This window comes from Arvicola amphibius, chromosome 9 (assembly GCF_903992535.2).
Source record: "Arvicola amphibius chromosome 9, mArvAmp1.2, whole genome shotgun sequence".
NCBI classification, from domain to species: domain Eukaryota; kingdom Metazoa; phylum Chordata; class Mammalia; order Rodentia; family Cricetidae; genus Arvicola; species Arvicola amphibius.
Genome location: NC_052055.2, coordinates 119,425,284 through 119,440,128, shown reverse-complemented (window position 1 = coordinate 119,440,128; position 14,845 = coordinate 119,425,284). Strand labels below are relative to the sequence as shown.

At 45.9% G+C, this 14,845-nt stretch overlaps 1 protein-coding gene across 1 annotated transcript in view; it reads left to right on the top strand.

Moving 5' to 3' along the window:
- The first annotated feature begins 11,042 nt into the window (after window positions 1-11,042).
- The window catches only part of Dnah8 (dynein axonemal heavy chain 8), a 225,044-nt gene continuing 221,241 nt past the window's right edge, over window positions 11,043-14,845 (top strand). The window contains exons 1-2 of the mRNA XM_038342351.1: window positions 11,043-11,358; window positions 11,589-11,723. Of these exons, the coding sequence (XP_038198279.1) occupies window positions 11,314-11,358; window positions 11,589-11,723 (180 nt within the window). The 5' untranslated portion in view covers window positions 11,043-11,313. The remainder of the gene's footprint in view (window positions 11,359-11,588; window positions 11,724-14,845) is intronic.

Below are 14,845 nucleotides of genomic sequence, written 5' to 3'. Positions count from 1 at the left end.
AGCACCTAAATTTGGATGGGATTTTAACGACTCACTTCTACACACAGGGTAAGGGTATATACAGAAGGAATGGGATGCACCGGGCGGTGGTGGCGCATGCCTTTAATCCCAGCACTCAGGAGGCAGAGGCAGGCGGATCTCTGAGTTCGAAGCCAGCCTGGTCTACAAGAGCTAGTTCCAGGACAGGCTCTAGAAACTACAGGGAAACCCTGTCTCGAAAAACCAAAAAAAAGAAAAAAAAACAGAAGGAATGGGATGTCACATCTCAAATTATCTTTTAAACTGTGTGATTGGGTGATTGGTCAGGTGTGCTGATTCACATAAGCAATCCCAATAGAGGTAGGAGGATCAGGAGTTCAAAGCCAGTGTGGACTGCAGAGTGAGTTCAAGTTCAAGGTCAACCTGGGCTTCACAGAGACAAAAAAAAAAAAATCTTTAAAAGGGGGGTGCTGGAGAGATGGCTCAGAGGTTACGAGCATTGCCTGCTCTTCCAAAGGTCCTGAGTTCAATTCCCAGCAACCACATGGTGGCTCACAACCATCTGTAATGAGGTCTGGTGCCCTCTTCTGGCCTGCAGGCATACACACAGACAGAATATTGTATACATAATAAATAAATAAATAAATATTTTTTTTAAAAAGGCAACTTTAATTCTTGGGGAGTCTTGTCTTAGCTCCCCCACCCCCGCAACCCCTCCCTTGCTACCACATGAACAATACTATGGAGAGAAATGTGACAGGAACTGATATCTCTAATGTTACAAAATGTAAAGAAAGAAACAGTATAGAAAAGGACGAAGACAACCTGATATTGGGCGAAGAAGGTATGGGCCATACACACCTAAGGCCAGCATAGGTCCTGTATGCAGAATGTCAAAATTCTTACAAACCAGTGAGAAAATACAAAACAATAAAAAGCAGCCGGAGAGAAGAAATAGGGTGAAAATCACCTCTGGCCCTTTCCATGCCCTCAGGCTAACTTTTTAAAAGTTAAAAGGCCGCCAGCGTTGTCCGACTGTGGAAGGTGTAACACTGGAATTAACAGGCATTGGCTGGTAGAAACATAAATTGTTAGAAACATGTGGGGAGACTATTGGTCAGCATTTAGTGAAGCTGAAGGTAGCACAACCCCAGGATGCACTATTAAATATCGATCCTAGACAAAGATTATTATACTTATACTCCATGTGACAAGTAGAAGAAACATGGTTGGAATGAGGGAAAATGGCAAGAGTTACTTGTTCAACAACAGGAAACTAGATAGGTTATCATTTTAATAGACTGGAATATGATATATAAGTGAAACAAAATCAGCCAGAAAGACATATTCCAAAGTGGATAAACCTCACAAATGAAATAAATGAGCCGAGGCAGCCTCAGTTGGCCTGAGGACCTGAGTTTGGATCCCCAAATCTATGTAAAAAGCTGGGTTCTGTGACACGTGCACATCATCTCAGAGAGACAGGCAGATTCCTGCGCTTGTTGGCTGGTCAGCCTGGGCAAATCTATGAGTTTCAAGTTTAGTGAGATACACCTTCTCCAAAAAACATAAAAGGTGGAGAGGACCGAGGACAGACACCGGACATCCATTGCTGCCTTTTCCATCTGCAGGCAAATGTGCTGACACCCGCACTAACAAACATATGAAACACACAAACATACCACACACATATGAAACACCACATACATACACACGCACACAAGAAGTAATATTAGTGTGTTATGGTTGTTTTACTCTTTTGGCTCTTTCTTCTTTGCACTTTGGGGGACCTGCCACCCAGCTCCCAAATAAATCACACAGAGGTTTATTATTACTTATAAATGCCCAGCCTTAGGTTGGCTTATCTCTAGCTAGCTTTCTTTAACTTAAAATTATCCCATCTACCTTTTGCCTCTGGGCTTTTACCTTTCTCTATTTCTTTCCTTCTTATTTCGTGTCTGTGTGTGAGACCCTTCTTTTCTTGCTCCTCCATCTGTCTTCTCAGATTTCTCCTCCTTTTTATTCTCTCTGCCTCTGTGACTATGATAGTCCCACATATCCTTTCTCCTGCCTAGCTACTGACCATTCAGCTTTTTATTAGACCTATCGGGTGTTTTAAACAGGCAAAGTAAGACAGCTTCACAGAGTTAACAAAAGTAACAGAAAAGGATGCAAGACATTTTTGCATCACTAAAACTAATGTTCCACTGCATAAACAAATATAACATACCTTAAAATAATATTCTACAACATTAGTATAATTGATAGAAAAACACATAATACAATATAATTTTTAAAAGATTTAAAATATGCAAAACAAGACAGTATATTATTTATAGCCAAACACAATCTAGTTATGGATTCTGGAAGCTCCTGGAAATAAGCAGGTTCAAATTCAAGGACAGGATCTTGAAGAGTGGTGGTGCACACCTTTAGTCCCAGCACTCGGGAGGCAGAAGCAGGCAGATTTCTGTGAGTTTGAGGGCAGCCTGGTCTACAAAGAGAGTTAAGGTGTTATACCCATGTCCGTTGTGCACCATGAGGAAGGGAAGAGACAACACTATGGGTTCAAAGTCTTTATTAAATCACCACATCAGCAGGGTTACCGATCAATCAGGGCTGCACGACAAGGGCTCAGGAGCCTTGCTTTTCCTGGCAGCCCAGAGCAGGGGCAGAAGCAGGGGTTTATAAGCGGAAAACCATAAACACACCTGTGTCAGGTTACAGTTACATTTTCCCCCCATCAGGATCCAGGGAACAGAAGCTTTCCTTAAGTGTTCCCTCATTGTCAGCCAGCATGGAATGGAAGCCTTTCAACCAACCAATCAGATTCATTTGTTCTTTCTGTTGTTAGAAACAGCCATAACATTCTAGAGAACTAAGGGGCAGTAACAGATCATTTCTGTTGTTGAAGGAGGAGGTTGATCAGCCATTGGAAGGTTCCCAGTTCCCCTAAGGCTTGGGAACCTGAACTTTTGCTTTGCCTTACTGTTAATATGGAGTCTGAAGTTAAAATGGCAGCACTTAGGACAAGGTGCTTTTGCCTCCTCCCTTTGCTCTAAGTGGAGGACGAGAAAGACAAGAGTAGGAGATCTCCAGGGAATTTAAGAGTCGACTGTGCTTCAATTTAAGGTACGCATTAGGCAGATGAATAGTTATTGTATTATTCATTATTTCTCTATATAGGTTAATGTATGACACCTTTAAAAAACTAAAAATGTAAGTACTACATGTACAAGCAGAGGACATATAGGGATTATAGGGGAGGAGCAATTTAGAGATGGTCCCTATTTAAGAAACTATGAATTCCATTAACTTCCAAAGAGCTCACCACTCCCCCTAGTTTTTGAGATAAAGTGTCATGTATACCAGAGTGGTCTGGAGCTTGTATAGCTGAGGAAAACCTTGGACACCTGATTCCCCAGCTCTTTAGTAAACCAGTCAGAAGATGCCCTGGCAGAGACAAATCTTCACAGTGTACAAAACGATTATCCCACAACACTTAACCAAGTCTGTTAAGACTCTATTGCCAAATAACATCACATTCTTCAGGGGAAACAATTCAACCCACTCTCAGAGACGTGTATCTGTTACTTTTATATTTTTTCTGAGAAAGGGTTTTTCTGTGTAGCCCTGGCTGTCCTGGAACTCACTCTCTAAACCAGGCTGGCCTCAAACTCACAGAGATCCACCTGACTCTGCCTCCTGAGTGCTGAGATCAAAGGTGTGTGCCACCATCACCTGGTGAAAATAAATCCTTAAAAAATAATTACATATATAAACCAAAATGTTTGGTTACTTAAATTATTATCGCACAGTAAGATCATGTTGTTATGTTAGGACAATGACAGCATAGCATGTAGTGGGAGGCTGCTTATTGGTTCCCAGCCACCTGGCTAGCTTATACCTGAAATGACCACACAGAGACTGTATTAATTAAATAACTGCTTGGCCCATTAGCGCTAGCTTCTTATTGGCTAATCTCTTACATATTAATTTAACCCATCTCCATTAATTTGTGCATCACCACAAGGTCATAGCCTACCAGCAAAGTTTTAGCGCGTCTGTCTCTGGTGGTGGCTCCATGGCTTCTCTCTGACTCCGCCCGTCTTTCTCCCAGCATTCAGCCTAGTTTTCCCCACCTAGTTCTGTTCTTCCCTGCCATAGGCTCAAAGCAATTCTTTATTTATTAACCAATAAAAGCAACACATAGACAGAAGGACCTCCCATACCAATAACAGATACTGATAACCTGTGTAGTTTTGATGCATTTTACCCTGTGACATCTAAGCATTTTGAGTAATTTGTTTGGACTTTTTATTTTTGTCAGCAGCATAATATTTTGCCTACTTGGTGAAGCTTGAAGCCAAACTCATCATGAAGTTCTAGAGTTTTGGAACTCAAATCAAGTTAGACCGTTTTGGTTTTCAAATGAGCACACACAAGAGTAGCATGATTTCACAGTTGGGGTTTGTCATCTAGTTAACTGTAGCTAAGCAGAATGATTCCAGTCCTGAATTTAGGGTCTTCTGGATACCAGTTCAGTACTTTTGTTTGCTATATTAGTATATGCTACTAAATGGCTGCTGAAAATGGCAAATGTTGGTTAGGTCATTTCCATGTACTACTGGGCTACATGTTTTCTGTATACACCCCCTTGTATGTTCTAAAACATTGAATTCTAAGGTCTGGGGCATTCAATGACTTATACATATACATGTGTCATAATGGAGGAAGTTTGAGGAAGTTGGTCACATCATGTATTTAGTTGGGAAACAGAGAGAGGGGGGAGAGAGGGAGAGCAGTGAATGCTGATACTCAACTCACTTGTCACTTGTGACATACTATCACATGCTACATGGTGTTTACTCTCTTACGCCTCAGGAGAGTCCTGTTTACCCACAGTTTTCCTGTGTCTTGGGCATCCCAGGAGTGCTCTCATTGGCAGTCTTCCAGGAACCTAGTTTCCTGCCAAACCTAATGAAGCTATTGTTTGAATCCTGGGCCTACAAACATAATATAGCAACATGTATCTTCCAAATAAAAGCTCTGTCTCTGTTTAGCAGTATTTCTCTTTTAAGGTTTATTTTTATTAATTGTATGTTTGCATCTGTCTCTATGTAGGAATGAGCAGGTGCCTCTGGAGGCCAGAGAGGGCTTTGGATCCTCCAGAGCTGGAGTTACATAGAAACACTAATCTGAGGATGGGATCTGACCTCCACCCTCTGCACTCTGGAGGCCAGAGAGGGTTTTGGATCCTCCAGAGCTGGAGTTAGTTACATAGAAACACTAATCTGAGGATGGGATCTGACCTCCACCCTTTGCACTCTGGAGGCCAGAGAGGGCTTTGGATCCTCCAGAGCTGGAGTTAGTTACATAGAAACACTAATCTGAGGACGGGATCTGACCTCCACCCTCTGCACTCTGGAGGCCAGAGAGGGCTTTGGATCCTCCAGAGCTGGAGTTACATAAAAACACTAATCTGAGGATGGGATCTGACCTCCACCCTCTGCACTCTGGAGGCCAGAGAGGGCTTTGGATCCTCCAGAGCTGGAGTTCCATAGAAACACTAATCTGAGGACGGGATCTGACCTCCACCCTCTGCATTCTCACTCCTAACAGCTGAGCCACCAATCCAGCCACTACTATTATTTCTTCACAACGTATTTTCCAAAGGAATTACTACTAGTTAGTGTATATGAATATATTTAAAACTCTGTAGTAATTTTATTTTGTAATTTGCTTCATAACTAGGTCAGAATATAAAGACATGTTTATGACATGGAAAGATGGCAAGGAGCCAGACCTCACTCAGAAGCTTAATCCATGCCAAAAGAGGATAAGGAAACTCCACCAGGAGAGAGGTGCTTCTGACTCCGAATCCAGTAAATGACAGAATGGGCACATGGGCTCACCAGCATCTCTGCTACCAATGGTCTCAGTGGACACTATGGACCAGGAGCAGGTGGCAGTCATGGGCAGTTTAGGAATCTAGATGACCTGCTCAGCATCTTGTATAAAGAGCAGTAAATGAGTTGGTCTTTGTCTCCTGGGAAGTGAGCATGGCTTTCATCATGCAGTGCTTGCTGGGACCTTAGTTGTGTTGCTGAGGTAGCTAAGGGAGCAGCTCAGGCTCCCAAAGTCAGGTCTTGTAGTTGGACATACTCTGTGTCCCTCGGAAAGACAGCCTCGCCCTAAGCCTCATTCTTCTATCTTGCTGCCTGGCAGCTCTTCCCGCCCATGCTCTCTGGCTTATTTAAATTGATGTTATCTATTACAACAGTTCTCTTGGCTCTTGTTATCTCAGAGGAAAGAATTCAGTCAAGAGAGAGCGCAGAAGCAGTTTATTTAGCAAAGCAAAGCAAGCGCCACAAAGAGATAGAAACGGAGTGTCCCAAAGGGCGATGGCTGCACAGTGATCCTCTGTTGTGGACTTGAAGAATATTTTTATATAAATACTTATGAGATGGATGGCGATGGCATAGTCACAGATAAGGTGACTTTCTCCTTTATAAATCCTAGCGGACTGGGTCTCTCCTTTAAGATGATTCTTCCCAGGATGCTTTAGAAAAGTTCTAAAAAAATTGCCCCTACAAAGGGGAAGGGGCCAGAAAAAGTAACCTAACCCAAAAAAAAAAAAAAAAAAAAAAGCAATCTAAGGCAGGAAGGGTTTATTTTGGCTTGCAATCCCAGGGGTCACATCAGTCATGTGATTACAGAAGAAGCTTGAGCCATCTGGTCATGTTGTGTCAGAAGGTGGGAAGTGGACACGCATGCTGATGATCAGCTCAGGTCTCGTGTTCCTCGGTCCAGGACCTGAGTCCACGGAATGGTGTCGCCTATGTGTAGCAGTGAGCAGTGAGTCTCCTGCTTCAGTTAACCTAATTACCTAGACAGTGCCTCACAGACTTGGCCAGAGGCTTGTTCACTAAGTGATTGTAAATCCCATCAAGTTGACTCCATTTTGAGGTAAGCCTCCGTATTCAAGTGTTTGCTCTAGACTCACATTTCTGCCGAGAACAGCCCGACTCAGTGACCCTCAGCCAGAAATGTACAGTCATAAGCACCGGCTTGGTTATAAAAAGGATATGAGGCCGGGCGGTGGTGGCGCACGCCTTTAATCCCAGCACTCGGGAGGCAGAGGCAGGCGGATCTCTGTGAGTTCGAGGCCAGCCTGGTCTACAAGAGCTAGTTCCAGGACAGGCTCTAAAAAAGCTGCAGAGAAACCCTGTCTCGAAAAACCAAAAAAAAAAAAAAAAAAAAAAAAAAAAAAAAAAAAAAAAAAAAAAAAGGATATGACAAACTGGGAGGAAGTGTGTCATTGTGGAAGTGGGCTTTGAGGTCTCATATATGCTCAAGATACTGCCCTGTGTGTGTCTCCGGCTTCTGTAACTTGCTTATGAAGACACCCAAAGATTCTTTTGGGTTGCCTTGACCACTTAGTTTGGCAGAACAGACCAGCATTTTGCTTGCTTGCTTGTGTGGATATTGAAGGTCCTCTTGAGGTTTTTGTCTTTAAAAGCCCTTTCCCATAGCCAGATGCGGTGGAGTGGGGGAGTTGGAGGGGGGTGAGGAGGAAGAAACAAACAAACAAAAATCTTCCTTGTACCCTTCCTACACAACACACCTGAGATTCGGCTTTAAGGACGTTGTCCTGCTAGCAACAAACAATAAAATCTTAATTCAAATTGGATTAAGTCTGTGGTCTTTATCCCAGGGGTCTCAAACTCCACCCCTCCATCACATCCATTTTCTTCAGTCTTCCCAGCCTATCGCCAGTCAGTCACAGAGCAAACTAATCCGGCGAAGTAATTCAGTTCTTCAAATGTAACAGTAAGCAATTTCAGGAAATATAAAATTCTTCGAAAACATTGCTAGCAATTTACGTAGTCATAGTCCAACACTGCTCCCCTCAAAGATTTCCTTAGAACGCGCTCAAGTTACGGGCACATGGTCACCGTGTTTTATAAAGGGTCAGGGTCCCCAACCTCTCAGTTACCATCTCCAGGTTCATACCCCTCTGTGCTCAGAGCCCCCTAAGCGTGGAGTCACTTCTCGGACTGCATGGGTGAGTTATGTGATGGACAAGCCCTTGCCTGGCAGCACCCTACAGCGAGGCACCCCGCGGGGAGCCGCATCTTACATGAGCCAGCGCGAGGGGCCTTCTTCTAACCTCCCTTGTACTCTCAACGGCTGAGCCTGGGTGGCAGCGGAGTCTGAGCGCTGCTCTACTAGAGCTGCCGCGTTGGGGACCCGCTTTGCCGGTCTAAGGTTCCAGACTGCCACCCACCAGTTTGCAGCAAGGCGAGTGAGTGGTAGAGCAAAGCTTGGAGTGGCGGTGTGGCGGCTACCACCTGGGAGGTGTGGGAACTCCATTCCCAGTGGAGTCGCTGTTACCTGTCAATCCGTCCTCGATGGGCATCTGACTCCACATCCTGGCCTGTTCCTTTTTTTAAAATTACAGTTAGGGGTTAGGAGTGAAGCACCTGGCAGTAAGTGGTTGCGGGAAGATGAAGGAAAGAACAAGGAGGGACGGGGAAGGAGAAAGAAGAGAAGCAAGGAGGGAGGAAGAAAAGATGGAAGGAAGGAAGGCAGAGGGGGAGGGACAGAAGGAGGAAGGGACTCAGAGAACAAAAAACAGAGGCTGGCGAGATGCCTCAGTAGCTAAGAGTACTTGCTGCTTTTGCTGAGGACTTGAGTTCTGTTCCCAGCACCGACGTCAGGAGCCTATAACTCCAGCTCTGGTGCTAGGAGCATGGAGATGGTTCAGCACCCTCTTCCCGCATCCTCAGGCATATGCACACATGTGCACCTGTTTCGGGCACACACACACACAGCCATCTCCCCTTCCGGGCTTGTTTTCTTTTTTTTTTTTTTTTTTGGTTTTTCGAGACAGGGTTTCTCTGTAGCTTTTTAAAAGCCTGTCCTGGAACTAGCTCTTGTAGACCAGGCTGGCCTCGAACTCACAGAGATCCGCCTGCCTCTGCCTCCCGAGTGCTGGGATTAAAGGCGTGCGCCACCACCGCCCGGCTCCGGGCTTGTTTTCTATTCCTGAACTTAATCACTGTTCTCCCGCAGTCCTAACTTTTCATCACAGAATTCACGAAGGCTGCTGAGCTAACTGTGGCTTTTCTGGCTTCCCTGCATGTGTCCCCCGCGGAATTCACCTTCTGTATAAAACACAGTTATCTCCAGTCCTGCAGATCCACGCACATCTCATCTTCATTGGAAAACATTTTTACCCGGAACTTGCTCTGCTTGACAGCCTCTCTCAGTCTTTTGTCCTTCCTTTCTTCTTTCTTTCCTTCCTTCCCTCCCTCCCTCCCTCCTTCCCTCTTCCCTCCTTCCCTTTCTTCTTCCTTCCTTCCTTCCCTTCTCTGCTCTTTCTTTTAGTGAATTTATTTGATGAGTGTTGGTGTTTTGTCTATATGTGTATCTGTGCACTATATGCATGCCGGGTACCCACAGAGGCCGGAGGAGGGCTTCAGATCCTCTGAAACTGGTGCTGAGGAGGTTAAAAGTCTCTCAGATCCCCTGAGACTCGAACTGCAGACAGTGTGTGTCGCCATATGGGTGCTAGGCATTGAACCCTTATCCTCTGGGAGAGCAGCCAGTGCTTTTAAATGCCGAGTCATCTCTCCAGCCCCTGGTTATTTTATTTTAAATTATTTTGTCTTTAATTATGTGTCTGTGTGTATGAGCTTGTGAGTGCAGGTGCTGAAGGAGGCCGGGAGAGAGCACTGAATTTCCTGAATGGCAGGCGGTTGTAAACCACTTGGTGTGAATGGTGGGAGCTGAATTTAGGTCCTGGGCAGGAGCTGTATGCACAGACAACCACTGAGCCAGAGATTCCTTCCCCTGACAGTAACGTTCTGGGGACCCAAACTCCAGCTCTTTTGTTATTCACAGAAAGCTCTGTAACCACTGAGCCACACCCCCAGTCCCTACTGATATATTTATATTTGTGATGGGGTCTCATAGAGTTCAGGCTGGTCTCATACTCACTATGAAGCTAAGGGTAACCCTGAACTCTTAACCCACCTGCCTCTACCTCCCAGGTGGTGGGATTACAGTCTTGTGCCACCATCCCTGGCTTATAATTTATTTATTTTACTTGGTTATTTTAAAAAATCATTATACAAAGCAACAGAATTCATAACAGCATTTTTAAAATACTATCCCAAAGATGTCAGTTTCTTAACACCGTAGCAAATTCAAGTGAGCACTTAACCTTGAAAAAACAGTGAAGTTACCCGTTGCTAAAAAACAATCCTCTCCCTAGGCCTGCAATCTTAGCTCAGCTCGTTCAGATAACGTGGTAAAGAAGTGGGTGATTTTGTTGTTGTTGTTATCTGTCAAGCTTTAAGGGAGGTGTCTAAGTTTACTCTCTGATAAGCACCATGATCAAAAGGAACTTGGAGAAGAAAGGGTTTATTTTATGTTTTCAGGTCACAGTTCACCACTGAGGGAAGTCAGGGTAGGAATTTAAGCAAAAGCATGGTGAGGACCGTGAGCCAAAGCTGCTTACATACTTGCTCTCTTGCTTGCTCCCAACTTTCTGGTGAACTATCCGGACCCAGGCTCACAGCCCAGGCCCACCAGCTTAGGGATGGTAGCACCTTGGGTGGGCAGGGGCCCTCCACTATCAATTAACAACTAGGAAAATGTTCTACAGACCGATCTGATGTAGGCAATTCCTCATTTGAGGTTCCATCTTCCCACGCAAAGGGTATCAAATTGACAACCAAGATTAGCCATCACTGGAAGAAATCAAAACACCTAATGGTCAAGTTATCTGCACAAATCTCAGTGAAAATACTTTGTAATTCTAGGTTTTAACGTTGAAGATCTCCACGTTGAAAGATGGAGTCTGAAGAAGGTGACGAAGAACTACCTCCTCAGAGCGAAGAGGCTCCTCCTCCGATGGAAGAGGAAGCTCCGCCCCCTCCCTCTCCGGGCGACACTGCCCAGCCTCCTCCCGAGGAGGAGGCCCCGCCCTCAGAGGGCGTGGTCCCACCTCCTACTGAGGAGGAGGCCCCGCCTCCTACCGAGGAGGGCGTGGCCCCGCCCCCTCCAGAAGGGGACTCCCAGCCAGCTCCTGAAGGAGAGGCCTCCCCGGACACAGACACCACGCCGCTCTCTGCTCAGGGCCCTGGTCCTTCAGTGACTGACTACCGGAGTCTGATTCCTTCAGACGAGGAGCTAACGCTGACCGACGATGCAGGGTCCAGTCAGACCAGGGTCCGACCGAGGCTTGCCCCGAGGCCTGTGCAGTCAGTGCTGTCGGATGGGCTTTCTCAGTCTTCCCGGCGGTCCTCCAAGTACCGCCGAAGTATGAGTGGCATTCCAAACCTCCAGGAGACCCTCAAAGAGAGACAGGTTTGCTGCTGATAGGGCTTGTGGTGTGAAAGCTCAGAGATTTTCCATGGTTTGAAATACATTTTTCTTTCTTTCTTTGGTGTTTCAAGACAGGGTTTCTCTGTGTAACAGCCCTGGCCGTTTGTAGAACAGGCTAGCTTCGAACTCATAGACATCCACCTGCCTTTGCCTACTGAGAGCTACATTTTCTTCATACTTAACATTTTTATACATGTTTTCACTTCTTTTAGGCAAGATTCAGAGAAGCAAGGGAAAGCCGGAAAATGAGAATTGATCCCTCATACAAATACATATTTGAAATTCTATCAGAGAGGCTTGGGCTGGACATGGTAACCGTGGAAGAACTAATTTTGGATTGCCCATCGGTAAGCTGAAGTCTTGCCATCATTTGTTTTTGTTTTTCCTTTTATTTGGGGCTGTGTACTTGTGTGCAGGAGCTTGGGTGTGTTCCTCCATCACTCTCCGTGCAGGAGATGTGTGCATTAAACAAGAGGCGCCATCATGAACAACTGGATGGAAATAGGGTGTGGTTTTCAGAAACAAGATTGCTCTGTTGGTCTCATGTCCCAGCCACTATTCCTGAACTTGTTTACGGAGGAAACCAGATGGGCGAGCCACCTTGTTTTCCTGCCTGAAAATTGCTAGGCCATTTTGGCTCCCTCTGTACTGGAATCCTCGCGCCTCTGCAGGAGGTGCAGCCACAACCCTTGGGGCCTGCGCATGGCATTCAGGGTCAGATAGGTGATGTGAGTGAGCGGGACCGGACTGCAGGGTCGGAGAGCCTGCCTTAATGGTCGCCGGCTGGATTTTTGGGCTTGCGGGCCCTGTTGCGGGAAGACTTTCTCTTTGGCATCATGCTAGCACGGGAGTGGAAGAGGAAGCTTGTGCGTGCAAACCCTCTGTGTTATTACTTTTCTGTCGCCGTCTTAAAAACGCCAAGACCAAAAGCAACTTAGAGAAGAAAAGATTTACTTTGGCTTTGCCACTCCAGAGGGATAGAGTCCATAATGGTGGCAAGCGGGGAGGTGACAGGAACAGGAAGCTGGCTGGTCACGTTTTTTCTCCACATACTGGAAGCAAACAGAACAGGAAGTAGGGTCAGGCTATGAAGCCCCAGACCTGCTCCCCACTGCCGTACTTCCTTCAGCAAGGCTGCACCTTCGAAAGGTTCCATAACCTCCCCAGACAGCACCATCGCCTGGGGACCAAATGTTCAAAGTCTTCAGGCTGTGGCCAGGTCTCATTCAAGGCGCCTCACCTTCTATTTGGCTTTCCCGGGGTATATCTCACCATGTGGGGTTGTATGGGTAGGTACTACCTTCAAGGCCTCCGCGGACGAAGTCAGACTTTGCTTAGGACCCAGGAAATAGGAAACATGGATGTTGAAGGAAGCATCAAGCCAGAGCAGGTACTTCCTGCTTTCTCTCTGCTATCACGCTAGCGTGATATGAACACGTAAGAGGACCTCAGGTTGATCCCCAGAGCCCATGTTAAAAAAATAAAACAAGACCACCACCACCACCACCACCACCACCACCACCACCACCACCACCACCACCACCACCACCACCAATCTACCAAGCAGCCTGGCTCAAGGGCACGTCCTGTAATCTCGCTAGGGAAGCAGAGACAAGTGAGTCCCTGGGTCTCATTGGCCAACTGGCCCAGCCCACCTGGTGACTTTCAGAACTGCAGGAGACCCCTTCTTAAACAAAATAGGTAGACAGCACCTGAGGAACCTCCGAGCTTCCCCTCTGGCCTCCATAAACACCCCACACATGTGTGCATTGACGTCTACGCACACAGGTGCACATACGTACTTCATGTGACTGCCCCATCCACACAGTTTGAAATCCACGGCCCTGAGGAGTCTGGCTTTGTGGTACCCCATCCTCCAAGCTGTAAGCGAAGAGAAAAACTCTCCTCCAAGAAAGACTTCCATATGGAAGCATAGGAAGGGAGAGGCAAGCGTGCTAACTTGTTATTTCACTTAGGATGTCGATGCACGTCTGCCTGTGTGGCCTCTTTCACCTTCTGCTTTCTTTTTTTTTTTTTTTTTTTTTTTTTTGGTTTTTCGAGACAGGGTTTCTCTGCGGCTTTGGAGCCTGTCCTGGATCTAGCTCTTGTAGACCAGGCTGGTCTCGAACTCACAGAGATCCGCCTGCCTCTGCCTCCTGAGTGCTGGGATTAAAGGCGTGCGCCACCACCGCCCGGCTCACCTTCTGCTTTCTAAGAGATCACACTGACCCTTCAGAAGTTGAATACAGCCGGGCGGTGGTGGCGCACGCCTTTAATCCCAGCACTCGGGAGGCAGAGGCAGGCGGATCTCTGTGAGTTCGAGACCAGCCTGGTCTACAAGAGCTAGTTCCAGGACAGGCTCTAAAGCTGCAGAGAAACCCTGTCTCAAAAAAAAAAAAAAAAACAGAAGTTGAATACGAGCTTCATGCTCATAAGTGTGGAAGAGTCCCATGACGATACTTGTTTTTTAAAAATTAGTTTGGTTACAATATGGGTCGAGTTATAATTGCTGAAAGGACGGTTGCTTACTTAAATAATTTGTCAAGCAAAGCCATTAGTAGAGGGTTTTCTGTTCTCCCACTCAACTTTTTAAAAAAGATTTATTTATTTATTTATTTATTTATTTATTTATTTATTATGTATGCAGTGTTCTGCCTGCATGTATGCCTGCAGTCCAGAAGAGGGCACCAGATCTCAGTATAGATGGTTGTGAGCCACTATGTAGGTGCTGGGAATTGAACTCAGAACCTCTGGAAGATCAGCCAGTGCTCTTAACTTCTGAGCCATCTCTCCAGCTCCCAGCCCCAACTTGGCTTTCTTAATAGTTCCTTGTGTTTACCTCCACTTGGGCTTAACCTCTCTTATGACATCCTTTAAGGCTGGGTCAAGTAAGTGCCTAGGAAAAGCTATATGTGTAGATCATTAATGTAGTATCAACCCATCTCAGTGGGATCATTTAAACTCTGGAGTTAGGGGCCAGCCTGGGCAGTATGGAAAGACTGTCCATCCCTGCCTTCCTCCTTCCTTTCCTTTCTCTCTTCCTTTCTCATGTCTCTCACTTTCTCAAGTCTTAGGCTTTCCTACATATTCCAGCCTGGCTAAGAACTACATACATAGCCTGCCTGGCTTCAAACTCTTGCTCTCTATCCTCAGCCTCCTGAGAATGATTATAGGTGATTATAGGTGTGTGCCACCATGCCCAACAGTGAGCTATTACCTCTTTAGAAAGCAGGCTGGTGGGGAGATGGTTCAGTTGGTACAGTAAAACACTGGCTCTGCTAGTAAAAATGCCTGTGTTTACTCTTCAGAACCCGTGTAAAATGCCAGGCATAGTGGAATGGAAACAGGCAGATCTCTGTAGCTGACTGGGCAGCCAGGGGAGCCTTATGTAGCGAGATCCAGGTCAGCCTCTCTCAAGCAAAAACAAAAACAAAAATGAGGTGGATCCAGAGGAATGATACTCTAGGTT